The sequence below is a fragment of the Plectropomus leopardus genome, chromosome 5 (assembly GCF_008729295.1).
Source record: "Plectropomus leopardus isolate mb chromosome 5, YSFRI_Pleo_2.0, whole genome shotgun sequence".
NCBI lineage: Eukaryota > Metazoa > Chordata > Actinopteri > Perciformes > Serranidae > Plectropomus > Plectropomus leopardus.
The window spans coordinates 21514913-21542391 of NC_056467.1; the positions used below are offsets into that span (position 1 = coordinate 21514913).

At 40.9% G+C, this 27479-nt stretch overlaps 1 protein-coding gene across 1 annotated transcript; it reads left to right on the forward strand.

The window, feature by feature from the left end:
• The first annotated feature begins 981 nt into the window (after nt 1–981).
• On the forward strand, nt 982–27479 carry LOC121942982 (mediator of RNA polymerase II transcription subunit 13-like). The gene is made up of 30 exons (XM_042486319.1): nt 982–1821; nt 2872–3106; nt 4180–4348; nt 6916–7061; nt 7652–7849; nt 8566–8760; nt 8880–9036; nt 9131–9238; nt 9326–10042; nt 10145–10361; nt 11609–11636; nt 11746–11867; nt 12022–12109; nt 12192–12388; nt 12478–12677; nt 13546–14435; nt 14536–14703; nt 14815–15038; nt 15162–15357; nt 15462–15840; nt 17648–17864; nt 19916–20107; nt 20236–20459; nt 20562–20704; nt 20818–20976; nt 21087–21269; nt 23622–23767; nt 24414–24578; nt 26382–26482; nt 26568–27479. Exons 1-30 carry the CDS (start codon nt 1756–1758, stop codon nt 26698–26700), a joined length of 6363 nt encoding a protein of 2120 aa, XP_042342253.1. The 5' UTR covers nt 982–1755; the 3' UTR covers nt 26701–27479.

Genomic DNA, 27479 nt, shown 5'->3' on the forward strand with positions numbered 1-27479 from the left:
TGTCAGTTGTTTCTTATTATTACTGTATTTACCTGATATTTTAGATTTTTACACACTTCACATCCTCAGCACATTATACGTACTCATAATTTTAAATATTTACACACCAGTGCTACTTTTTTTATTATTACCATAGTTATAGTTTATATTTCATGTACATACTTTGTGCTGGTACTTTATTTTACTTCTATAATTCTTTAATTTTGGTATCAGAGCGACTGTAACAAACCACGATACCCCCCATTGATTGAATTAAACTGAAATTTATTTCAAACGTGTAAAAGAAAGGAAAGGAAAGAAAAGAATGAACATGTAAACATATATAAACATACAGACATATCCGAAAAGGAGTGGGAATAATTGATGTGCTTCCATTTTTAAATAAATTGAATTTTTTTATATAACTATATATAAACTATACAGACCATGTATAACTAGGCCTATATGTAAACATATTTACATTGTTGTAGATGTTAACATTATATATAAACTATAAGCTATAGAGACAATATACAACTATATATAACCACATCTACTTGTTTTTTTTTACAGAAAAAGAGGAAAGATAGAAAAAGGAAATAAAACAATACAAAATAAATAATTATAATAACCCCTGTAAACACCTGCATTTCTAATTCAAAAGGCCTAGTCAAGCAATAAGCTATAATTTTCATCTTATTGATATTTATAATAATTCATATTATGTGCAAAGAGACAAATTCTTCCTAAGAAATAATAACATAAAACGGAAATCTCAGTTTCTTCTAGCAGTCCCATGCAGCAGATGTTGCACAGTGAAACATGTTTGGAAACAGACATCATTGAGGAGTGACCACTGACTGTATGACAGATGCACTGGAGCTCTCATCTTGTAAACTGTGAAGTCATGGAGCTACTTGAAGACGGATGACGCCCCCATTACCACAAATTGGCCAATAGGAGTTGAGAGGCAGAGTTGTCCTCCTGGCCGCCATTAAAGAATTCAATCCATGAACTGAAATAATGGAAATCTGCAGGACCTATGGATCAGCCAGGGGAAAGTAGCCGATGAGTAGCCTCGCTAATTCGGCATTTCGTCCGTTTTAAGGGTAGTTTTTACGATGACGGTGCACTGTGATGGTTTTAGCGAAAAGGAGGGCGGTGTAGCTAATTGTTTTATTTAGCTAGCAAGCTAGCGTTGGAGAGCTCTGGTATGTTAGCTTTTGTGCTAGCAGGCTAGGAGAGATCAGGGGGAGGGGAGAGTTCCTTTGCTTTGAAATTGTTTCAGATCAGCTAGCTGGCGTTAGCATTAGCACAGCAGGGACTAAGCTTTTGGGGTGAAGTTTTTTTTTTTTTTTTTTTTTTTTTTGAGTTTTCGAGCTCGTATTTTTTAATGCGCATCTAACTTTTCTTGCTGTTTGATTTTAACGTTAGTCTGTCCGGGTCATGTTAACGTTTACTATTTGATGCTAGGGAAATGTAGCAGCAAGCTTGTGGCTAACCAGATCAGACAATACATTTCAAATAGGATTGATTAAGCTAGAAGCGTACAGTTGACGCTATCTGGCTGCCTGTCTAACGTTAGCTTAGCTGCCGGGCTAGTGGTGGCTAGCGCCGGTTAGAAGTTGACTAGCGGTAACGTTAGCTGTAGCTAGCAAGTTGGTCAGCGCTTTAACAGCAAAATTACAACTGCTTCGCCAGCGAGCTAACTAGATCAGCTATTGCCGATAGTGATTGAGACAATGGACTTAAAGGTTACAACCACGCAGTGAAAGTATGAGTTCGTGCTTTGTGCCAAACGGGGCCAGCTTGGAGGACTGCCACTCCAACCTCTTCTGCCTGGTAAGACACTTTGCTCTCTGCGCTAGCGTAGCGTTAGCTCTGGTGCTGAGAGGCCAGAAAGCCATTTTGGCTAATCAGGCAACAAGCTTTGTAACGTCAGTTGCAGACTGGCGTGAAGGCATCGGGGCCTGCAACTTGCAAATCGTGATCTAGCTAACTTTAATAATATGGACAGCACATACTGCAGAGTAACGAAAGTGAGGAGTTGCTCGTGTGTTTACATTGCAGAGGTTACTGAAATACTCCGCTAGCATTAACGTTAGTTACATGATGGTAACAGGCAGGTCGAGCCAACAGGTAAATTATCGAAAACCTGCCAAAACAGCGCATCTTACTTTCATTAAAGTGACACAGCATTATTAGGCTCACACGATACAAATATTGAAAGATAAGTCACATAAACCAAACTAATCTGATTTTAGGCTGACTTCCAGAAGGGGTGTCACTAGTTGTTAATAACCGCTGCGTACATTTGTGTATGACAGTTATGTTTTCAGGCATGATTGTGGTGTCACATGGCTAAAGTATTGCGAAACTTTACAAGTTGTCAGCAAGTCTCAGTTTTCACCTTTTATTCATTCAAAGTAGGGTTGGGCAGTTTATTAATAGCATATTGATATTGTGATATGAGACTAGATATCTTATTAGATTTTAGACTATGTAATATGTAATGTCATTTTCTGAAATCTCCAGTCTTCAAGCTGTTATGATATTTTTCCTTTACCCTCTTAGTCATTATGTTCACATTGCTGATGAATACATATTAAAAAATGTCATTGCTTAAATATTTTGTAAAAGCTCCAATAGTCAAACCTACATTTTTGTCCCAATGTTGAGGCATTTGGTCAAAAATATTGTGATATCTTATATATATATATATATCTATATCTCCCAGCTCCAATACAAGTGATCTTATGTATGACCACAGTCGTAAGCTTCTCATTGCTATGTGTATAAGGGAAGAAACACGCTCTCTCACTGAATCAGATGATTGGCTTAATAATGTGCAACTATACTGTGTTCATTCTCACACTGTTTTTAAACTTTTAGGCTGATTTGACTGGAATAAAATGGCGGCGTTTTGTGTGGCAAGGACCCACCTCTTCGCCAATCCTTTTCCCTGTGACCGAGGAGGACCCCATCTTGTGTAGTTTCAGCCGATGTCTGGCGGCCGATGTGCTGAGTGTGTGGAGAAGGCACCACACCCCGGGTCGCAGAGAGCTCTGGCTTTTCTGGTGGGGGGATGACCCCAGTTTTGCCGAGCTTATCCATAATGAGCTCTCAAGTAAGTGCACGCAACATCTTCATGTTTGTCAAAATTGCTTACACTAAAAATTTATTTAATTCTAAACAATATTTGTAAATCTACCCTGCAGAATATGTGTAGTCACATATGATCTAAGCACTTTGGTAAGTTCTGTGATGTGGCACCTCGAACTTAAAAACAAAATTTCAAGAGTGTAGCGGTTGTTGCTATTAACTTATATGTTGTAGAGCTGCAGGCAAAATTGGTTGATTTTGGGAAACTCAGTTCATGTTTAAACATGTTATTTCTTTGGCGATGATGCCAACCACTCTAAACTGCGGCAAAGACATCAAATGCACTTATAATGATACAAAGTCTGATGATAATACATTGAGATAACCATACTGATTTATGGCTAACCGGTCTTTTAAAGTCTCAAAAGCCTTGTGGAATCCATTGGCTCTAAGCCGCAGAGGCGCAGGCTTGTGTAGTAGCACAAGCGCAATGTGCTATGCATCAGAATCACTTGACACAGTTTTGATGTGGGACGAAGGGTTTGTTCCAGCTTTGTTAAATCTTTATATCTGCGGAAAATACCCAACCCCTCTCGGGTGCTGCCACACTGACCAGGTATTCTGTCTCTTGTCTCAAGGACAGTCATGTGTTACTGAAGACAATACAGATCAGTCATTACAGAGGCAGAGAAAACAGCATTTTCATTTTGGACATTCAGAAGCTTGAGTTAGTAGTTGAAAATGCACATTTATTAATTTTGAAGTATGGCTTCTGAAACATTGTTGACCAGAGCAGCATTTTTAATACAAATATACAAGTGGGTTTCACCTGCAGAAAACTTTTTTATTTCAGTTTGTATAAACAAAAAGGCAGATTTTCTCTTACCTAAGTCATTCACAGTAACACTGAATGTCATGAATTGAATCATGTTATTGCATCTAACCCGTAAGATTAATGTTGAAATTGCTTGTTTTTTATAAGTTCAAATGGGTCACTTCAGGTATTTCTGTGGTTAGCTGTTTACAAACCAAACTCAGGGTCCTTATATAAGTCTAACCAATTTACACACCACCATTTACATAACTGCCTTGTTTCAGGTGAGGAGGATGGTGAGTGGGAGAGTGGCCTGTCCTACGAGTGTCGAACGCTCCTCTTCAAAGCCATCCACAACCTGTTGGAGCGGTGTCTCATGAACCGCGGCTTTGTTCGCATCGGCAAGTGGTTTGTTAAGCCATACCAGAAGGAGGAGAAGACCATTAATAAAAGGTATGTCCCACTTCCTAATATCAGACAATAAAGTTATATGACATACCATAAATTGTCAAATTGCAGCCGAGAATTCACTATTTGTCAGGTTACAAGTTATAGTCGGGCTGCTTAGTGTTGGAACCAGTGGGAACTGCCTGTACCTTTGCCCGTTGTATTGGTACAACGTGGTCATGCCATGCTCTATCTCTTGCTCTGGATTTCGGTTTTTAACAGAAATTATGTTCTCACTCACTGTTTGATTTTAATCTCAACTGATTCTACTTTTCTTATTGATAAGCTGCAATGAATGAATCTCAACATTTCCTGCAGATGTTGCACAGTAAAGTATTTCCAGTAAAACAGATGACGTTGTGCTGTCTTGATAGCCTAAAACAGTGGTTCCCAACTGTGGGTCATGGAAATGTGGTCATTTATAATGTGTACACCTAATAACTAAGAGAGATATGTGGACCCCCTGACTGGCAGAGTTAGGAGCCACTGGCCTAAAAGTTTTAATATGAGCATGCTGAAATTATTTTAAGAAAGTAAAATACAAGTTCAAAGTCAGAAAAGACGTCAGCTATCAACATATATTGCAGTGGTGAACATCCTTTCCACCTACATAATGAAGGTCCAGCTTACATGTACTGTACAGTATGTTTAAAACACAAAAGAAGCACCACAGTGGCTCAAGATAAATATGAGCTCATGAATTGTACTTGTGCTAAAGGGCTGATCACTACTCCATATTTGATATTGGAGTATTGTGATAAGGTTTGCAGCATGCGTGGATTGGCTATTACAGTTGTCTTTGTAAAGAGGTTGATTTATTTATTATAATTTGTGACATTTGTGGGGAACCGTGTTTAAAAATGCATGCAGCATTTTATGCTTGTTCAAGACATTTAAAGACAGATGAGTGTTATGTGCACTGCAGCGTGGGAAGCCTCATTGGGCAGATGTCTTACAGTTATGAGAGCTGTGCTTTAAACTTCCCATAACAATTCCTGGCCTCTGACAGCCTTTAATAGTTAAAATTCCCATTTGGGATTCACTGAAGAGATGGTGCTTGCAGCTGTATTGTTTCAACTATGTTGTTTTAAGCTGATAACTGTTCAAGGGAATGAGACATCATCCAGGAAAAAGGGCTTGAACAAATACATATATAATGCTTTTTGTAAGCAGTGTAACCGTGACACTAGACTGTTGACTGTGTACCTGCTGCTTTGGTTAGTTTTTATGAAGTTTAATATCTGCTGGGTGGTCTGAGGTCTGTTGTAGCTTATATTATTTAAGTGTTTACAACTTGATTTGCATTTCTTTGAGTCACCCAGAAATATTTTTCCCTGGAATTGAATCTGATGTAACAATGATTTTGATTGAGTATGATAGGATTATTAAGTTTTCAAATTACATCATCAGCGTGACACATTTTCCATCTAGTTTTATCCAGCATGTTGCATAATTTCTGTATCAGTTTTTCTAAGGCAACAGCATAACACTGCCAGGGGAATATTTATCGTCTTCACTTTTCCCAGCTGTGAGGTAAAACTGGTCTGTTGTTGTAGTAATACAAGCTTGAGGTGAACTAGCAGCAGCACATAAATAACTGGTTCAGAGTCTGCACAACTGTATCTCCTTACCTCTCGTACATAAGGATGGTGACATAGATTTAGCGTCCCCCTTGCTCTTGAGTGAGAGGGCTGGTGTATCCTGGAGTTCCCTGACAAGCTAATTTGAGCCTCTGTGTTTTTGGCTGCGTTGATCCAAGCCGACTTGTGTTTGATGCATGGCCCTCTTGGCTCAGTTTCCCCCCCGGCAGCTTTGTCAATGAGAGTTTTAGCAGCTGTATAAAAGAGTTGTTGGTATAGAACGGGAGGTGTTTTTTTTTTTTGCTCACTTGCTTCTGTTTCTACATAAAGATGTCTAAAAGTGTTGTTGAGGCAGCACCTAACAGAGTCTGGCAGTCTTGCTGTCGCCTGCCCTCTCTGGCTGGTAAACAGGGCAGTCTTTGGAAAATGCTGAGTGTGCACTGTGGTTTTACAGCAACCGTGTCAACAAGTACTATTTTAGTGCATTTAGCCGCCTGGCTTTCTAGAAGTAGGTAGAAAATAAATATGAATATTGTTTTAACATATCTGGACTATAATAATCTCTGTTTATTTTTGACTCGTATTTTAGCCTGTGCGTTGCAAGAAGGTTTGATAAAGGTTCAAACTGCGCTGAAGCAGATTGTGTGTTACATGCACCATCTGATTGGAGCAATAAGCAACAGTTGTCACCAGAAAGCAGGATATGGATCATATTGCCCAGTCAAATATGTGAGGAATTGTACTCCGCATATTCTCTACCCTTTTCAGTCCTCTATTACCCCCTCGAGTCATTTCCTCACAATGAGTGATGAAGAGTACACTGATTACCTCAATAGCCTGCAGAGGTTTACACTAGCTTTTGGGAGCTGCCTGCAAAGTGAAGCTTTAGTCAAGTGGGTTTTTTTTTAACTTAGTGATGTGATTAAGCTTGGGGACACATCTCTCTAAATGTTACAATACCTCTTTCTTTTTCATCTTTGTCTCCCCCTGCAGCGAGCACCTGTCTTGCGCTTTCACCTTCTTTGTGCATGGCGACAGCAACGTGTGCACAAGTGTGGAGATCGCTCAACATCAGCCTCTTCAGCGACTGAGCGAGGAGCATCTTAGCCTCGCCCAGCAGGGCTCCAGCCCCTTGCAAGGTAGGAATACACAAGTTGCCCACCATGTTGAAAATGTTTTGCATGTTCTTTTTTTTTATACATTTTCTGGGGATGCACGACAATATTGGTACATCATCATCATCCGCAAATATTGCTTTAAAATGAAATATTGCAATCGGCCAGCTGGCTAATTGTTGCCTCTATCACAAACTGACATTTTTTAAATTATAGACCAAGTGAACATCTACAAAACATTAAGTTATTTTACTTATTTTGCACAATGAATGAATGCTTGCATCGAAAAGCATTGTATTTCATGTCTCCATCTGCTGGTGGGACAACATGATAAAAGATGAGGTTAATTCCACTACAGAAGAGACTTGGTGATCACTAAAATTAGGTGGGAAAAATTGGATATTTCGATATCAGTTATCAGCCACATGGGTTGTTATATATCTGATATTGGCCAAAAATTCAAGTATTGTGCATCCGTAACATTTTCTAAGACAGATGCTTTATTTGTCAATCAACACAAAAAGTCAAAATGCATTTTTACACCTAGATACTACTCACAAAAATTAGCTTTTAGTTGTCCTTCACAAGTATTGTGACTCTCCTCTGCCCCTCAGTCATCCTGAGCCCGTACGGCTTGAATGGGACCCTCACTGGTCAGGCTTTTAAGATGTCAGACCACCCTACTCAGAAGCTCATAGAAGAGTGGAGGCAGTTTTATCCCATCAGCCCCAATCCCAAGGAGGTCCAAGAAGACAAGATGGAGGATACTGACTGGGAGGATGACTCCCTGGCAGCTGTGGAGGTCCTTGTTGGTAAGACATCATTATATTGTTTAAATAAGTTGTTGATGTTGTACTAAACTTTTGTTGATGAATGTTAAACGATAAATGTATTGATATGTTGCATTTTTCTTGGGTCTGACAGGTACAGACAGAGTGGGAAAGTTCAAAAGCTTTGAGGAAATGACTTTATTTTGAGGATTTTATGGGATTTGTTGCCAAATGATGAGTATTAGACATGCACAGATCAATTGGCAAGTGACTGGAATCAGCTGATTCCATATATAGTCGATTCCCTGTCAGTCACATTCATATGTAAGCATTGCAGATTGGTTTACATTGCAAATAGCCGCACAGACAGTAACTGCCTGTTGTCAGAGCTGCTGCAAACTTTTCTCAAAAGTTGTAAGTCATTCCCATGCATGCAGCAAGTGGTTTGAAAGCTACTGTGTTTAGGATAAAGTAGGAACATATCACTGTTGACTTCTCCAGCTGCCCATGCCTGTTAGAATCTTCTTACAGTTATGAAAATGGTGGGGTAGGTTCAAATTAAATGATATAACGATGTAATCAAATACTTAAAGATTCTGCTACAGCAATAACATGTTATATGATGAAGAAATTCTTTGTTTTGTAAATGAATGGTACATCATGCATATGATCATATGGTTCTCCTTGATTATGCTGAAATGAAGAAAATGAAAAAAAGAATAGTTCTTTGAAATAGACTGTTGATTGTTTGGTTGCAGCGGGAGTGAGGATGGTTTACCCTTCCTGCCTGGTGCTTCTCCCCCTGTCGGACCTCCCTGCTGTGGTCCCTCAGGGCTCAGCCAACAGCTCAGGAAGCCTGTGTGGTGCTCAGCAGGGCCAGGCTGCTCACAGAGATCCTGCCATGTCCTCCGTCACTCTGACTCCTCCAACATCACCAGAGGAGGCTCAGACTGGTAAGACTCTGAGCTGCATATTGATCAAAATTAAATGCATTTATCAGCCTTAATTACCGCAAGATTCTGCTGATACCATTATTGTATTTGTATTTATTTTGTCTATCTTTCCTTCATAGATTATCAGCCTGCCCAGAGGTGGCTCAAGTTGTCCTCTGCGTCGGATGGCTACAGCTCTAACAACACTCTTCATGGGGGGAAAATCCCTCGCAGGCTGGCCAGCCAGATGGTGGAGTCTGTGTGGCAGGAGTATAACATAAACCGGACAGGGAACAAGTACGTTTAGTGTCAACTCTTCCTCAAAATTAGCATTGCAGGAAGAAAGGCCTCCATGCTGACTGATTAAATGTCAATCTGCTCTTTTTAATAGGAGGAAGTTTACTACTTTGACCAACGGGACCTGTGAGGAGGAGTCGGATAAAAATGGACTTTGGGATTTTGTGGAGTGTAGTCATAGGCCACATTGCAATTGCTCAAGGTATGATGAATGGAGTACAATCAAATGTGACTGTAGATTTCTGTTACAAGTTAAAGAATGCAAGCATTATTTGTTTGTTTCACACAGACATAAGAATCAGAAACAGCGATCCAGCAGCACCTCAGGACACCCGCCTTCATCAGGCCAGCCTGCCCAGCCAGCCCCCAAGCACAAGCTGGGCGAGAAGTTGGAAAAAGGGGAGAAGCAGCAGAAGAGGCCGCAGACGCCTTTTCACCACCGTAACTCTGTGAGCGAGGAGCAGTCCCTGGAGCCGCAGACCCAGAGGCTGTGTTTAAGATCACAGGACGAGGGCTCCTATCCCAGCCTACACCATGTGGACACTGTGCCCTCAAAAGCCCCTACGCTACACACACACGGCCCCCCTGCAGACCTTGTCGGATCCCCGCCTCCCCCTCCTCTCAGCCCACATCCCTGTGATCACGTAGAAGGCGACATGACTCCAGGTGGAATAAAGAACTCGTCCACGCCCATTCACCAACCGTTTTACCCGCCGTCAGTAGAGCCCTGTTTGCTTCCACAGAAGGGCTCGTCTGAGGAGCCTCAGCTGGAGAACATGCCTATGCCTCTGCCCTTTCCCACGGCCTACAGTGAAGCCTTGGAACCCACCGTCTTTGTGGGTTCAGCCATCAACCCCAATGAAGACTCCACCCACAACCCCTGGAAGTATTTCAACCTGCCGAGGAAGAAGGCCTCCAACTACCTGACGCCTCAGCTACCTGTGGATAAAATGCGAGACGATGCCGCGGGAGGCGGAGGAACAGAGAGTGTAGTGTCTGTCACCGAGTAAGTGTTTAATGACTCATCCTCAGCTGCATGAAAACAAATGTAGCTGCAGGTCTAACAGCAGGTCTGCATCTGTCTGAGATTCTCTGTCTTTCCTCTCAGGTTGATGTCTGGCTCAGCACATCCGCTGAAGGTGTCCCAGGAGCTGGTCAAGACTTACGCTCAGCGGAGAAACAGCCATCTCGCCTCCGCCACAGGAGATGGAGAACACAGTGAGGAGCCAGACCCTTACGCCTTCGTAGAGGGAGACGAGGAGTTCAGTTTCACAGAGAAGAAGGACAAGCCTGGATCTGAGAGAGACTGCAACAAGAAAAACAAGGTGGGTTCCTGCAAAGGGTTGATAAACCGGGTCAAGATCCCAGTATATCACAGGAAGTCATGCTAAAATCTGCTTCTGATTCCCTGTAATAGACTGGAAACTGAGGATCTTCAGCATATGTGTGCTTGTATGAAAAAAGTTTGTCAAACCATAAAACTTTATTTGCACTGATATAAATATGTTTTTGTAACTTATGTAATAAGTAACTTATTAATATGTAACTTCCAGGTATCAAAAGTCAGCATCTAAAGCCAGTCACGATTTTTGTCTTATTCAGTTACTCCAGCAGATAAGGGCTGCGGGACATGCAAATAAAAATGTATGAGGATTATTTTTACAGATATTGTGAGTGTGATTTAAGTCGGATTTGAACGGAAATTGTCATTTTTGCATTTCATTCCATTTTCACTGAAAGAAAAATGTGATGGATGGATGGATGGATGGAGAAAAATGTGATGATGTAATTTTATTTTATTACTATCATTTTGCTGAGATCTGTACCAAAAGCATACTCCCTTCCTTCCAGGAAATGATTTGTAATCGAGTGCCTCTCTGAAGCACCGTATGGGATATTGTGACACGTCTTACCTTTACCAAAAAAAAAAAGGAAATTGCAGTTCCTGCAATTTGGATATTGCGATTGGCCATATTGCGATTTGGATATTTTTTCAATTGATTGTGCCAACCTACATCAAGTATTAAATGATATTATGATTTTGCCAATTTCAGACAATATTTTTCTTCAGCTTCAGTTCTTATAAGGCTGGTTGTTTGCAGATGTTTTTGAAGTTTGACTCATTTTGTTAAATGAAAATTAAAACAAATTTAATTGAAAAAAGTTCCATCATTTTGGTGCCAGTACTGAAACAGGGGTATCTGGTTTAACTCAAAAATATGAAAAATATTACCAAACAATCCCGAGTGGCAGCGGAATTCCAGCATATTTCTTGGAGACATTGAATTCCGGGTTTTTATATAATAGAGTTACACAGACAAAAAAAGTTCATTACACATTAATTCCTGCAATAAAGCAGGACATAAACTTTTGTTTGTTTTGGAAAATTTTGGTAATCACTAAAAGGTGGACTTTTCTTGAAAGCAAACAAACAAATGTGTTATGTTATTATTTTCAGAATACGCTTGATAGTCAAAGCCCTGCTTACAAGTAAAAATAGCTAAAATTATGTAATATAGTCTTTCTGAAACATTGCAATAACTCCTATGATCGTTTTCTTTCTTTGACCCAGGTGGACGACGGAAGTGAAGCAGCAGATGGTGAGAACGCCTTCCTTTAGTTTGCTTTGCCTTTAGGTTTGACATTTAATTAAATTTAATGTTTGGCATCTTATTTAAGGATTCCTTCCCAATTTGTTTTGCGGTGCAGATGGTCAGGGTCCGTCAGGCAGTAAACCTTCAGCCTCCACCAGCCTTATCCATGAGAACGACTTGGCTGTGTCCTACAGTGACCTGGATAAAATTTTCAATTCAGATGAAGATGAGCTAGCGGTAAGTGCATTAGTGTGGTGAATGAAATTGTTAACCCAAAAGTACTTCTTGCTACTGAAATATTGGAGAACTGCTGCTGATGTGGGCCTGTAAAGCGTGTTGAAACACTGAAATTCAAGATGTACTAAATGTATAGTTTCCCTGTTTTGCACAGCCTGGATCCAAAAGAGCTGGAGTTGGTACAGAGGACAAGTTTGGCTGTAAAGACACTAAAGCAACCACGGATCCCCTGTCTTGCATAAGTATGGAGACCTAGCGTCGGTTAATTATTGTTACTTATATACATATTCTTTCAGGAGAAGTGATAATGTCTTATTTCTGTAGGCTCAGCAGACCTGCACCAGATGTTTCCCACCCCGCCCTCCCTGGAGCAGCAGGGTTACTCTCCCATGAACTCTGGCAGCAAGGACAGCCTGGAAGCAGGGTCGGGCCTCACCCTGTTGGACGGCAGCCAGATCAACAGCCATTTCAAGATGGAGGTTGAGGAGGGATTCTGCAGCCCCAAGCCATCAGAAATAAAGGTATGACATGTCCCACACCTGCCAAGTGTGCCGCAAGATGAGCGTTTATCTACAAAAGTGTTCTTTATTTGTGCTTTTTTTGCTTTTAGGACTTCTCCTTCGTATACAAACCGGAGGCGTGTCAGCTGTTAATTGGCTGTTCCATGTATGCACCCCTGAAGACACTACCCAGCCAGTGTCTTCTGCCTATCAAACTGCCAGAAGATTGTGTGTACACGCCGAGCTGGACCATGGGCAAAATAGAACTGATACCTCCAGTGACGAACGTCAATCTCCTCACCAAAGACAGGTCAGTGAATTTAGAGTTCACAGTGTGTCAGGGCTGTTACAGACACTTGGAGAAGGGGAACATTTGAGGAAGAGCCCACAAACAGTTCGTGTCAAGCACCACTCTAAGATGCAGTCTTTTACGCATTTCATTATGTTCATTAACATGTTTATCATTTTTGCAACAGCTAGGTTTGGAACTTGTGGTCTCATCCTATGATGGTATAGACAGGGTGTCTGCAGGTCCTTAAAAAGTCCAAAAATATTGTAAATTCAACTTTATAAATATTTGGCCTGTTAAGTCATTTAATAGTTCTAAATTTCAATGTATAATTGCTATTTATTGCTGCTATTTATATATTTATAATATTTAATATATTATATTAAATGTAAGTTGAGTTATCCGTTTTTAAATTGTTTTTCTTTCAAAGTGAGTCAAGCTCTTCTAATTGAAAGTCCAAATTTCTGTTGTTAAAAATCTTGTAACCTAACACTGAGCCGAATACCGTCTTTTATTTTATACCCACACTTAGCTTGCAAAATGTAGCTAAACTTAACTCACTGTAATAACCAAATTTCTGCATAAAACCACATATAAACCTTCATACTTATTGAATTGACAGTGATGCAGTAGAGACTGAAACATAAATTAGATGAATAACATAAGCATATTTAGTTTCTTTAATAAAAACATGATCTCAACCTATATGAAAAGTGACCGTAGATGACTTCTGATGTGATTTGGCACTAATACTGACTCTAACGAAATACTAGCAAAAATCTTTAAATCCAATTAATAAGTCAATTATTTTTTTCTTTTCCCGAATAGAAAATCTTTTGGAACCACTTTATGAAATCCATTTTAATTGCTGCTTATCTCTTTGTAACAGTAATGTCCCCAGTGTGGAGCCAGACTACAGCCAGACCTACACCCCTCAGACCCACACACCCTTCATGTCCAGCAGTGCCCCTCCTAGCAACAGCGGCACTGGCATCTTGCCCTCCCCAGCCACACCACGGTTCTCTGTGCCCACGCCTCGTACACCACGCACTCCACGGACTCCCCGTGGCCCGTCGAGCGTCCAGGGCTCGCTCAAGTACGACAACTCTGACCTTTACTCCCCTGCCTCCACTGCTTCCACCTGTCGACCACTTAGCTCTGTTGAGCCGGCCACCGTACCTTCCATCCCTGAAGCGCACAGTCTTTACGTCACCCTCATTCTCTCCGAGTCAGTCATGAACCTCTTCAAGGACTGCAACTTTGACAGTTGCTGCGTGTGTGTCTGCAACATGAACATCAGAGGAGCAGATGTAGGCGTGTACCTCAAGGACAATGGCGAGGCCCAGTACCCCTGCACTTGTGGTTTCAGCGCCGTCACCAATAGACGCTTTGGCCAGTCGGCCGGGCTGTTTCTGGAGGACGAGCTGGACGTGGTGGTACGAGGCTCGGATGCGAGTCGTGACACGGAGCGGTGTTTCGAAGAGGTGCGAGCTTCCACAGCGCACAAGGCCAGCAGCTTGACGGAGAAACCCCCAGACGAGCTAATTCTGTTGCTGCAGGACCAGTGCACCAACCCTTTTGCCCCGATGGCAGGCGTGGAGTATCCCAAGCTGAACTCCACCCCCAGTTCATTTCTGAGGGTGGAAGAGAGAGACTGTTATAATGACTGCTACATGGCACTGGAGCACGGCAGGCAGTTCATGGACAATATGTCAGGAGGCAAAGTTGATGAGACACTAGTGAAAAGCACATGTCTTCATCAGTGGCCAAAATGTAAATGTATGTAAACCACCCTTTCTTCTTATTACAAATGTATTATTTCTCTTTTGTTAAATTCTTAAACTTAAACATTTCTTTCTCTTTGTTTTTCCTCTTGTAGCAGCAGACATGAGCAAGCTTTTCTCTCAGGATGTCCTGCGGGTGTTGTTGTCCCTCCAGCCTGTGCTGCAGGACACCATTCAGAAGAAAAGGAGTGTGCGCTCCTGGGGCGTTCAGGGACCGCTCACTTGGCAACAGTTCCACAAGATGGCTGGGAGGGGATCATATGGTATATCAAAAGTGTTTGTACTAGTCTGTCTTATTTTTGGACAGTTGTGGTGGTTGATCACTTGGTTTTTGCATAAAACAAAGACAAACCTTTAGTCCTCTTTCACTACAGGTACAGATGAGTCCCCTGAGCCTCTGCCCATCCCCACTTTTTTGGTCGGTTATGAGTATGACTTTGTGGTGCTGTCTCCTTTTGGGTTACCCTACTGGGAGAAGCTTCTTCTCGATCCTTTTGGTTCCCAGAGAGATGTTGGATATGTTGTCATCTGCCCAGAAAATGAAGCTCTGTTCCGTGGAGCAAAGACCTTCTTCAAAGATTTGAGTGCTATGTACGAGGTACGCACCTGGCTGGATCAAACACGTCCTTCTTGTACTGACATGCCCGCAAAAGCAGTTTTTTGTCCTCATGAAGTGATTCACACTGTTTAATTTTCACATTGACTCCTTTTTTGTCAACAGGCATGCCAGCTTGGGCAACACAGACCCATCTGTAAGAGTTACCCAGAGGGCATATTGAAGGTTGGCACCACAGAAGGCAGGAGCATGACAGAGCATCCCCTTAGTGACTGGTTCCTTAAGATGGCTGCGAGAGACGGAAACAATGAAGCCTTTAATAAGCTCAAACTCTTCGCTCAAGTGTGCCGCTATGATCTAGGTAACATCTTTTATCTAAAAAAAAAAAAAAACAAAGTTGATAAGGTCGTATGGTTGTAAAATTTATAATGGATTATTTTCTTCTTCCCTTGTCCCCTCATTCAGCTCCATACCTATCAGAGCAGTCATTGGATAGCTCTCTTCTGTCCCAGCGCAGCACTGCTATGGCCTCCTCCTCCTCCCAAACCTCCGGCTCTTCCAGCACCTCCTCAGGACCCCAGAGCACCAACACTACCAACTCCAGCACCAGCTCTGCCCAGCCTGCCCAGGTCAACAGCACCCCTCCCTCTTCCTCCTCAGGCTCCCAGACTATCGGGGGAATGGTCTCAGCCAAGCCAAGCTCCTACTCGCCATTTGGGACAGCAGGCTTACAGGGTAGCACTTCGCAGAATGGACCCCAGTCAAACTCACAGGGTGCAGGGGGGCTGGCAGAAAATGGACCCTCTGCCAACCAGCCTCAGGGGCCCGCTGAGACGCCAGAGAGGTAGGTTTCCATTTAATGATTTTAACTTTATTTAAAGAGTGCCTTTCAGTTTATAATAAAGACAGTAGCAAAGCTTATATTAGAAAACATATACAAGATAGAAAACAAGATAAAACAAGATAAAACGAGGTAACAACAGTAAAAATCAGTTAAAAAGAAAAACAAAAAGATAAAAGAAAAAAGAAAAAAAGAAGTCACTAAGTTAGGGAGTTCCGCAGCTGAGGGTCAACTTTAATGACAAGTCAGGATTTTTGAAAAGAGAAAAAACTCTTAAAATCCTCAAAGAACTAGTGGCAACAAAGGCCAACTGTTGCGTTGCCTCATGTCACCTTTGTCTTGGCCAAAAAGTTGCACTTGAAAACAAAACAACAATTACACTCAGTGGCCAACTAGCATGTGCTTGCTTGAGGGAAGCATTCTCCATACCTGCAGGTGGAGGTACTCTGTATTCATGAATCAAAAAAAGGGAAACTGGATGACCAATAGGACGAATTCAAGATATAAATCAGCCATTTGGCACATCACCAACCTCTAATGTCATGTTTATACTGATTTAACTTACTCATTAAAAAAATGCTATATCAGTTTTTTTTCTTTTAAGCTGTGACAGATACGTTAGGCTGCAGCTTTCTGACGGAGAACAATGTTTGTCATCCAGTGTTGCAGGTGCTTAGCGCTACAACGAATGGTTATTTTCATTGTCGATAAACCTTTTGATTTTTTTCTTAAATAATTTATGTTGTTTGGTCTAGAAAAGGTTGATCAGTGTTTCCCAAAGAACCAAGATGATGTCCTCAAATGGCTTGTTTGGTCCACAACCCAAAAAGTTTACTGTCATAGAGGAGTAAAATATTCACATTCAAGAAGCTAAAATCAGAGACTTTTGACTTCTTTTACTGAAAGAGTATTCAAGCTGATTGTCAAATTATTTGGCGATTAACATACTATGTCACAGCCGAACATTTTATGTTCCTGTCAGCGTGACTGCGGAGTTGTGGCAGTGCTGCGAGACATTTAGTTAGCAAGAATGATGCAAATGATGACAGTGAAACACACTTTCTCAAAGCTAAGGAAAGTTTTAATAAATTTGACAAATAAATTCTGAACATTCTTGCTTATTCTTTGTTCACTGTCAAATAGTAAAGAAATCAAAAAATATCCACACTTAAGAAGCTGGAATCAGAAAATTACTCCAACCATTCATACAGTTAGTTGGCGATTAATGCAGTAGTCGACGCCTAAATGAAATAATGTTGTGGTTTTTGCGCGTGTACATACGTATTGCAGCTAAACCATGTCATGTTGCCGTCAGCTGATTTATGGCAGTGCTTTGAGATAGCAAGGAATGATGCTAATGATCACAATAAGACACTTTCAGAACAAAGAAATATTTCTAACATGAGGACTTATGACACTGTGCATTTCTGTCTTATCCTTTGATGTTTTCATTTGTCTGGTGCACCTCTTTTAGATTGTGTTCATTTGGCTTCACTTGATGTTTTGATAGTCGTTCACATACTGAATTGACCTGTTAACAACCCTTTAAAAAAAAAAACCAAAAAAACTTGATACAGTTTCACCCTTTATGGATTATTCGAAACTCTTTGGCTACTGTGAGTGAAAACTGCTCAGTATGCAAAATGCAATATATAGGACGTACTGTGTAAAAAAAGCTACGGTGACACTGGAAGAAACTTGTGAAATAGAAACTTGTCGCTTTTTTTCATATTAAATCATTGTCCTTCAATCATCATCCTTGTTTCTTTAAGGTTTCATTCTAAATCATAATGTGCTTTTTAATCAACAGCACAATGGAGAGAGACAAAGTTGGGAAGCCAACAGACGGAGAGTCCCACGCTGTGTCTTACCCACCTGCCATCGTGGTGTACATTGTCGACCCCTTCAGCTACGAAGACTCAGACCGAGAGGTTCACTCCAGCGTCTATACACTGGGCCTACTGCGCTGCTACATGGAGATGCTCCAGTTTCTACCAGCTCGCATCAGAAACGCTGTCTCAGTACAGGTACAGACAAACATTACTTTCTCAGTGCATCAGCATTGGGTGTGTTTGGGAAGTCTGTCACGGTATTACTAGATGGATGCATTAACATCGCAATGTTAGTTGTCTTTCTAAAAGGAATCTGCTGATGAGCTGTGAATGGTGTCATTTTTTGCTAAAACGTATTTGCTTTGCAAAGTTGAATCACAACAGAGCAGGTTACCAGCAGGCACAAAGGGAGGCGAGAACGAGTATGGGACTCATTAGCAGACATAAATGGAGGTGGTAACTGCCACACCTGTAATATAGTAGCACAAGATTACATCAACATGCCAGAGGGGATTAAGAAACACTAGTGGTGTGAATGTGCTAATGGTTTCAGCATTAGTCTTAGGTGCAACAGTAATAGGCAAAGCAAGGCAGCTTTATTTGTATAGCAAATTTCATACAACAGGGCAAATCATAGTGCTTTAAAGAGCAATAAATTAGAAAACATAATATAGAATACAGATTTACAATAAAAGAGTAAAAAGAAAAGATGTAAAATGTCAAACTAATCACTAAATGATTTACATTAAAAAAAAAGAAAAATAGAAATCACCATTAGAAATTGCAAAAGTGCAGACAAAAGGTACAAAGATAAAAAGATTATTTGTAATCAAGTTTAAAAATGAATTTGTAGTCATTACCGGGTGAGTAGGCAGTGTAAAAAAGGAATACTATTAGATATGACTTAAAGGTGGTCAGAGTCGGGGGTTTGTCTAACATCATCTGGGAGGTTATTCCAGGTCTGCATGACAACAAAACAATGCTTCGTCATGTTTTGTTCTAACTCTTGGGACAGTCTGTAGGCCAGCCCCAGATGTCTAGAGGGTCCGAGAGGGTTCATATATCACATGCATTTCAGGGATATATTTGGTCGCTGAGCCACAGAGTGATTTATACGCAAGCACCAAGATTTTGAATTGAATTCTCTGTGTGACAGGTAGCCAGTGTAAGGATTTTAAAAGAGCTGGTTTAATGTCCTTCTATTTATAGTTTGCCACTGCCTGTTTTCAAATTAAGTGTCAAGTGTCATTAAGTTGTTTGCTATTCGTTTAGTCCCCTTGAAGCTGATTTTCTCATTGAACCCAGACAAGCAAATACAACACAGCTGTAACATGAAATTCACAAACCATTGCCATGCCAGCGTTTTATTCTGAGTTTAATAAAGAAATGTTTGTACTAGAGCTAGTTAATAACTGTGCAGTTAGCAAGAACAACTGGACGTTGCTTTGAGCTTAACAAATATGTAAGGGATAGCACATTTGATGACAATCAGAATTTTCCATCTACTTTTAAAAAACAAATTAACCACGAATACTTAAAAGTAAAAAGTTGGCAAATAGTAATCAATATAGTTTACTATGAATGTTTCCAACAACAAATTTCCTGATGTTAAAATATAAGTTAAAATTTAGACAAGTCTAGAAGTAAGAAAACACTCAGAAAAGGTCAAAGTTAAGCACAATTAAGTGTATTTCATTAAAGTGTCCAAAAAGATATTAAATTTATCATAGGAGCAATGTGAAATTGTTCATCACATAACATAACAATAACCAAACTGTATTTGAAATGCTGCTAAAATGTGCAGCACTTTGTACCGTGTAGGTACATTGCGCATCATCCTACAAATTATGATAACAACTCAAAATAAAAATGAACAAAAAGCATTTGTTGAAAACAATATTCTTTAGGAAATTAAATCTTAAGGAAACATGCATTGCAACAGCCTATGCTAACACTTATCAGGATATGTATTAATGTGTCATATAAATGTGTACATCGTTAAATAATAAGAAAATGTAATAATTTGTGGTGCTATGGTACAAACCAGCGAGGGTAGCAACATTTAATTGACTAGTTGTGACAGCACAACTTGACATATAAGGATTTTGACTGAAAACAGCACATATTCAGAAGTTGGTTACTGCAGAGCAGATAAGTACAACGCAGGTGCAATTACAAAGTATAAAGTGTGTATGTACGTATGTATAAAGTACCGCTGTTTTTTTTTTTTTTTTTTCCCTCGTCAGATTGTTCCCTGCCAGTATCTGCTGCAGCCAGTACGCAGCGGAGAGCGTCACCTCTACGGCCAGCACCTCAAGTCGCTGGCCTTTTCTGTTTTCACTCAGTGTCGTCGGCCTTTGCCCAACTCCACCAACTTCAAGGCTCTGACGGGCTTCGGCCCTGGTCTTGCCATCGACATGGCACTCAAGAACCCAGAGGTAACTGCCGCTGTGGCTGCATGTCTGAAACTGGTTTGGCTTCTGGTAAAGAAAGTCAGCCAACACAGTTTGGCATTGTGTCCTCTGTTGTTTCTCTTTTAAACTAACACGTTTTTTCCTCTGTGCAGAGGCCTGAGTGTCTGCGTCTGTATACACCGCCCTTTATTTTGGCGCCAGTGAAAGACAAGCAGACAGAGCTCGGGGAAACATTTGGCGAGGCCTCCCAGAAGTACAACGTCCTGTTTGTCGGCTACTGTTTGTCCCATGACCAGCGCTGGCTGCTGGCCTCCTGCACCGACCAACACGGAGAACTGCTGGAGACCTGCATTATTAGTATTGATGTCCCCAATAGGTATATGCATTCAAAAATATGAATCAGTCCCACAGGATCACTAAATAAGTTATTGATGAGGTTGTGTTTATATTTAAAGTACATGTGTTGTGTGTCGTACAGGGCTCGCAGGAAAAAGGGCTCAGCCAGGCGAGTGGGTTTGCAGAAGCTGTGGGAGTGGTGTCTCGGCTTGGTGCAGGTGACATCGCTGCCATGGAGGGTGGTCATTGGGCGGCTTGGAAGAATGGGCCATGGCGAACTGAGAGGTACACACACACACACACACACACACACACACACACACAGTCTTAGTTGAGCATGTAGTGTATTTACATAAATGAACACACACAAATTATCTCTTTTCTCGTCCCTGCTCCAGACTGGAGTATCCTGCTGAGCAGGAGGAACTTGCAGTCTCTCAGTAAACGTCTGAAAGAGACATGTCGGCTGTGTGGCATCTCTGCTGCTGACACTCCCAGCATCCTTAGCGCCTGTCTGGTCGCCATGGAGCCCCAGGGTTCCTTTGTCATCATGCCAGGTAAAAGAAAAGAGTAATATGGTTATTTAAACTTTGTAACAGAGAACTTGAGTAACTCAGATACCTAAAGGGGTTAAATTCATATCTGACGGTCTGTCATGTCTCTGCAGATTCTGTGTCAACAGGTTCGGTTTTTGGTCGCAGTACCACACTCAATATGCAGACGTCGCAGCTGAGCACTCCTCAGGACACATCCTGCACACACATCCTGGTGTTTCCCACCTCAGCCATGGTGCAGGTCAACACTAACACTTCGGAGCCCATTGACATCAACTTCAATCCCATAAATCCTGGTATGTTCTGTAGCTTACAAGGCCTCAAAAGAAATCCATCACTTCAGTGTTGTCTTGCCTATTGTCGAGAGATGCTAAATCATGACTGTTACTATTTGAAGGAATACGTAACCCCGCAAATGACCATTTGTATGTCAGTAACTCACCTCGTGTAACACTGAATTTGTGAAAAAAAACTTTTTTTTCTCACATGCCCCCCAGGGTAAACAGAGAATCTAAAAATAGAGTACATTCTTAAAGAATTGAAGTCATAGGCAGTGCAGTAAAACTATCAAAACATCTATTTAAAAACTCACACAGCTCATGCAATATAATCCATGTCAATCTCAGTACTCTATCTCAGTACAAAGGGAACTGTGGTAAGGTCTAGGGGCTCAAAGGGTAACCCTGAACATGCCTCTAAGACAGTGGGCAAGTCCTATGATGGAAGTTTTGCACAGCCTGTAGGCTCCCTTTATAAACCTTCTTATCAGAGAGTGCTGTCCAGCCAGCGTGCACCCAAAACTTACATGGCAGGCTGAAATAGCAGCCAAATAAACCTTAATAGTGGAAAAAGATTTACCTTCATCCAGTAAACCCTGAAGGAAGCATAATACATCTGGCAAAAAATGAAACTGCTTCTGGCCTCACACCATTTCTCAAACACACGCCATTTATTATCATATACAGAACGTGTGGATGGCGCCCTCACACTTTGAATGGTGTTAATTACCCTTAACGGGAGGCCCGAATGATTTAAATTTAATCTCACATACCAAGCCCAGAGAGCCAGCCGTTCAGAGTGTGGGTGAAAAATCTGTCTGCGCCTGTGAAACAAAGTCTTTGCATAACGGCAGCGTCCACGGCTGACAGTGAAGGTGCCACACGAGAGCCGCCATCCACGGCCTGCTTGGCCAGTACAGGGCTATCAAAATCAAAGATAGCCGCTCCTCCCTTACCATGATCAGTATCGAAGTAATGAGGCTGTGGAGGAAATGCATGGAAATTGCGTGTTTGGCCATTGGTGAGCCAAGTCCCATTCACAGATTTCCCCTCGAATACAGCTCCCCACCTTGTCAGGGATGCATCCGAGGTTACTGTTTTCCTCATAACTACAGTTTTCAGAGGGGTGCTGGTGTGGAAAATGCCCAGGTCTCTCCAATGATAGAGAGCCAGGACACATTCTGGAGAAACCCTCACTGTAACCCCTGGCAATGATTGTAAATACCAAGGGGTGAACTGCGCATGCACGCCACTCGTCTGCTTTGGCAGCTAGGGGACTGGTTGGTCTGAAGTTCAACACTGGCACAACACTTGTGGCAACAGTCTGCCCTGCACTTATTTGTTCTCTCTGTTTTGAAATGCACGCTGTGCCCTCGGCTGTGTGCCTGGCCGCGACAGCGTATTTTTTTAATGAAGAAATGTGTAAAGTGCTCGGTATGAGCTTTGGATGACGCATTCCCACTTTCCTCTGAACTGACCCCATATGGTGAGGGGCGGGGGGGTGCATGAACCGGGGAGCACTCGGGGAATGTGTACTTCCCCCAGCCTGTAAACGGGGAGAGCAGAACGGGCTGTTACACAGTGCTGATCGGGACACCGGTTTTAAACCTCCTCTTTCCTCCTATTGCGGGGGAGAGGAAACTGCCAGTTTGACTCCGGGAGGCTCAGAGCAGAATCTCACTGAGAACTGAGTGCTGACTGCTGAGCTTTGGTTTCCAAAAACCACAGTTCCTAAGTCAACCGCCTCTTTTTCTCGTCCGGCGGGCGGGATGAGCGGTTGGACGCAGAACCAGTTGTGGCTGCGGCGGTAACGAAAGACTTTTTGCCCCACTGTTTCTGGCCCTGGGCTTCGGGCTGGTGAGGAGCCTGGTGCTTGGGTGTCTAGAAATGGGGACCTTTAAAGCTCCCGCTGCGTCCTCTCGCTGCCCCTGCCTCAAAGCCTGGGCGAGCTGGCGGTGGAGGGCAAGGTGCTGCTTTGCAGGGAAGGCAAAGGTCAAATGCCTCTCCCTGCTTCTTTCCTAGGTTGCTAGCCTGCTGCATAGATGTGACGGCCTCCCCGAATAAAGCCTTTGTCCGTGAGATACAGAGCCAGGTTTGAAAGAGAACTGAGATTGTGTTGTGTGAATGTTTGTGAACAGATGTCTTGACATAATTTTGTTGTAATTAAACCCGGACCCCTTTGACCTCAATTCATCAAGAGTGGTCTGTTTTTGATTTTTTATTCAACACGGAGGCATGTAAGAAAAAGTTTTATTTATGGGTCCAAGGTAACACAAGGTAAATGACTGATACAAAAATGGTCATTTGGGGTGAAGTATTCCTTTAAGTTGAAACAGACGGACCCTGAGTTTTCTGCATGTTTCTCTGCAGATGGATCTGATGGAATGGGCATCTTTGACTTGTTTGACAATGACATGGTGGATCCTGACCTCATCAACATCCTGCCCAACTCGCCTACAACCTCACCTGTTCACTCTCCAGGCTCTCACTACCACCAAGGGGGGGATGGAAGCAAGGTTTGTTACCCTTTTTTAACTCTATGATTAAACAAAAGTCAATATCAGGTGTCTTCTCACAGATGATTTACCTGCATGCCTAGTATGATGAAGAGCCAAGATACTATACAGTGTTTACACAGTTGACCCTTTTAACACACTTGTGTCATCAATTCTTGCTCAGTTGTTTTTAACCGGAATTTTGCAAATAGTATTTATGGTCAAAATTTCATCTTTATCATTTCATCGGATAGTGGGAAAAAAACTTCTTCAGAGTTTTTATGTGATCCAGTGAGCTCCAGGTGAAGCAGGTAACAAAATCAAATCATATTTTGCTTCTAAATAAAGCCTGGAGTCTGAAATGAAAGACTGGAAATTACTTAGTTGAATAAATTGATTGGTATGCTTCAATGATGATGCAACTGCTCCCAAGTTGAGGAAAACTGAATACCATTCTTGCCCTGAGCTTACTATATCATGGCTTTACAGTGACTCACAGAGTTTTACTTTTAGTTTGAGCAGAATTCAAGTCAGTCCATTCATACAGGGTGCCTTAAAACATGATATAAATAACATGAAATAGACAGGGTTGCTGGAAAGACAAAATCCAAAACCCACACTGTAGCAAGTATCGCTCTGGCCATATTTCACCTATGTTGTCTTGCAGGGTCAGAGTGCAGACCGTATGGAGTCCCATGAGGAGGCTCTGAACATCCTGCAGCAGCCGATGGCACTGGGCTACTTTGTCTCCACAGCTAAGGCTGGACCACTGCCTGACTGGTTCTGGTCGGCCTGCCCTCAAGCCCAGAACCAGTGCCCTCTCTTCCTCAAGGTACACTAGCTCTCGAAACTTAAGAGTCAATCACATTTTAGTAGGGGGGACAACTACGAACCAAAAAGGACTTTTTAGAAAACTCAAAGATATTTGCACTTTACAAGAAGGAATAGAGAGTTGTTGGTATTTTTCCTTGAAAAAATGATTATTCAGTGCATTTTTAAATAGTTGACATACTGTTTGTGTCTCTGAAAAGTAGAGATGCACTAATTGATCAGCCGGTGGTGAGCATTATGGGTGTCGTTGGTTTGTGTAAAAAAAAAAAAAAAAAAAAGTCATAAAAAAGTCATTGTATAAAATGCCATAACAGGTCAAGGTTTAGTATGTTGTACAAAAAAAATCCCATAAAAGTATAGTATACTATGAAATTACTCACTATGTCACAGAAAACGTCATATAAAGTCATAGTATAGTATGTTGAAAGTACTGAAAAAAAATTCATAGTGTATAATTTCAAAAAAACTGTCAAGAGTATAGGAAGTTAAAAAAAAAGGAAACAAAACACTCATTTAGGATGTTAAAAAAATCGAATATTGTATGTCAAAAAAACTTAAAACAAAGTCAAAGTATAGTATGTTGGAAAAAGTAATGGTATACTTTGTTAAAAAGCTGTTGCAAAAGTCATGGTTTAGCATGTCAGAAAAACTTTAAAAAAGAAAAATGTCAGAGTATGTTTCGAAAAATAGTTACAGGATAGCATGTTGAAAAAAAATCATATTAAAGCATGTCATAAAATGCCCTACTATGGTATGTTAAAAGTCATATTGTAATGTTATTTAAAAAATTCATAATCAAGCATGTTAAAAAAAGTGATAAAAGACATAGTATAGTATGTCATTGTATAGTATGTTGTAAAAAAAAATCATACAATATGAAGTCATAATACAAAAAAGTCATAATACAAAAAAGTCATAATATGTCGAAAAAAGAAAAAAAATGAAGAAAAAGTCAATGCAGTATTACAAAAATAAAGGCATAGTATGAAATAATAGTGTAGCATCTTGAAAAAACTGAAACAAAAGCCATAGTATAGTATAGTGATGACAAAAAATAAATAAAAATCATGATGTAGCATGTTGAAAAAAAGTCATACTAAAGCATGTCAAAAACAACTGAGAAAAAGTCAGTATAGTTTTTGGAAAAAAATGTAAAAAGTAGAGTATGTGGGAAACAATTATAGTATAGTATGACGAAAAAATCATAGTAAAGCATGTAGAAAACATTGCAGTATAGCATGTCTAACAAAGTAATGGTATATTTTGTCAGCATTAAGAAAACATGTCAAAACAATGTCATAATACAGTATGTTGAAAAAAAGGGCATAAAAAGGGCATGAAAAAGTCAAAATACATGTCAAAAAATGTGAAAAGTCACAGTTTAGCATGATGAAATAAGTGGGGGAACAAAGGGCTGGTATTGTCTGTGTAAAAAAACAAGTCATGGTATTGCATGTTGAAAAAAGTGAAAAAAACTGTATAATACGTAGGAAACAAAGTAAGTGTATAACATACATTGCATGTTTGAAAAGTGAAAAAAGTCATTGAATAGCATGTTGACAAAAGTCATAGTATAGCATCTCAAAAAAAGTTAATTAAGGCATAGCCATATATTAATCATTTAAATAACACCTGTATCCATAACAAGTAGAGAAGTATCAATAAATGAGCTGGTGGCCAAAATTGAAAGCGGCAGGTGAGGCTTCTTAAAGAAATCGTCATACATAATTTGCCTTAAAAATTGCGATTGGTGCATCTCTGCAAAAAAGCACGAATCAATTTAAATATTTGTCTTAATTTCCAGGCCTCTCTGCACCTGCACGTGTCTTCTGTCCAATCAGACGAGCTTCTGCACAGTAAACACTCCCACCCCCTAGACTCCAACCACACCTCTGATGTGCTCAGGTAAGTTTCTTAGATCAGTCAGCAATGTTAACACATGTCCCACAGCTATTCTTAAATTGTTTTATGTCTGCCTTCTACATGATAGATTTGTTCTAGAGCAATACAACGCCCTCTCCTGGTTGACGTGCGACCCTGCCACCCAGGACCGACGCTCGTGTCTGCCTGTTCACTTTGTGGTGCTCACACAGATGTACAACTTCATCATGAACATTCTCTGAACTCTTAATGGGAACATCCTGCTGAGGTTTGAATGGATGACTCGCTCACCTCACACTCCATCAGGGCAAATGTGGAGAAAGCATCGCTCCTCCTCCTACCCAGTATATCTTACACAACACTGACTGACTGACTACAAGTTCCCAATCAATCAATCAATTAATCAATCAATCAGATGCCAAGAATCCATTTTAGCATTTTTGGAAGATCAAGGGATGTTTCATAAAGAAGAATAAAATGTCTTTTTAATGACTGTAGATTGCAATCTATGAAATTTTATCTTAATGAAATGCCTGCATATATTATTTATTGTAAGTTTTTAAATGTGGAATTTTTAATGCTTAATATCTTTTATATATTACAAATCCTAGAGGATGTGTACATCTCACTGTAAAGGAATTGGTTTAAAAAGTGTAATTTTCTCAATTACAACACAGAAAAACCTGTTCAAGTGAATTTGCTGTAGATTGCTTTTAGAATATTATTTTTTCAAAGGGTACAGACCTTTTTATTGCCATGCTGTAAAAATGAAGTAAAAGCTGGCCTGGGCATTTGTGTCCCACCCAATGAGTGGATGAGACTTACCTCTCTGTCTGCTTTGGCTCCAGAGTCTCTCGCACAGTAACTCAATGAGCTCTGAAGAGGAATTAAAAGGTACATTGTCAGATTATATATTTTATATAACAGATTTAGGTAATTGTGTGTGTATATGTGTACATATAATTGTGTGCCGCTAATGATGGTGCAATTTCTGTTTTAGGAATAAAGTGCGTCTACCTTG

Coding starts and splice junctions, on each gene's coding strand:
- LOC121942982 (XM_042486319.1), top strand. CDS start 1,756: ATGAGTTCGTGCTTTGTGCCAAACGGGGCCAGCTTGGAGGACTGCCAC. Junction 7,850..8,565: donor AGCTGTGGAGGTCCTTGTTG/GTAAGACATCAT, acceptor GTTTGGTTGCAG/CGGGAGTGAGGATGGTTTAC. Junction 11,637..11,745: donor CGGAAGTGAAGCAGCAGATG/GTGAGAACGCCT, acceptor TTTGCGGTGCAG/ATGGTCAGGGTCCGTCAGGC.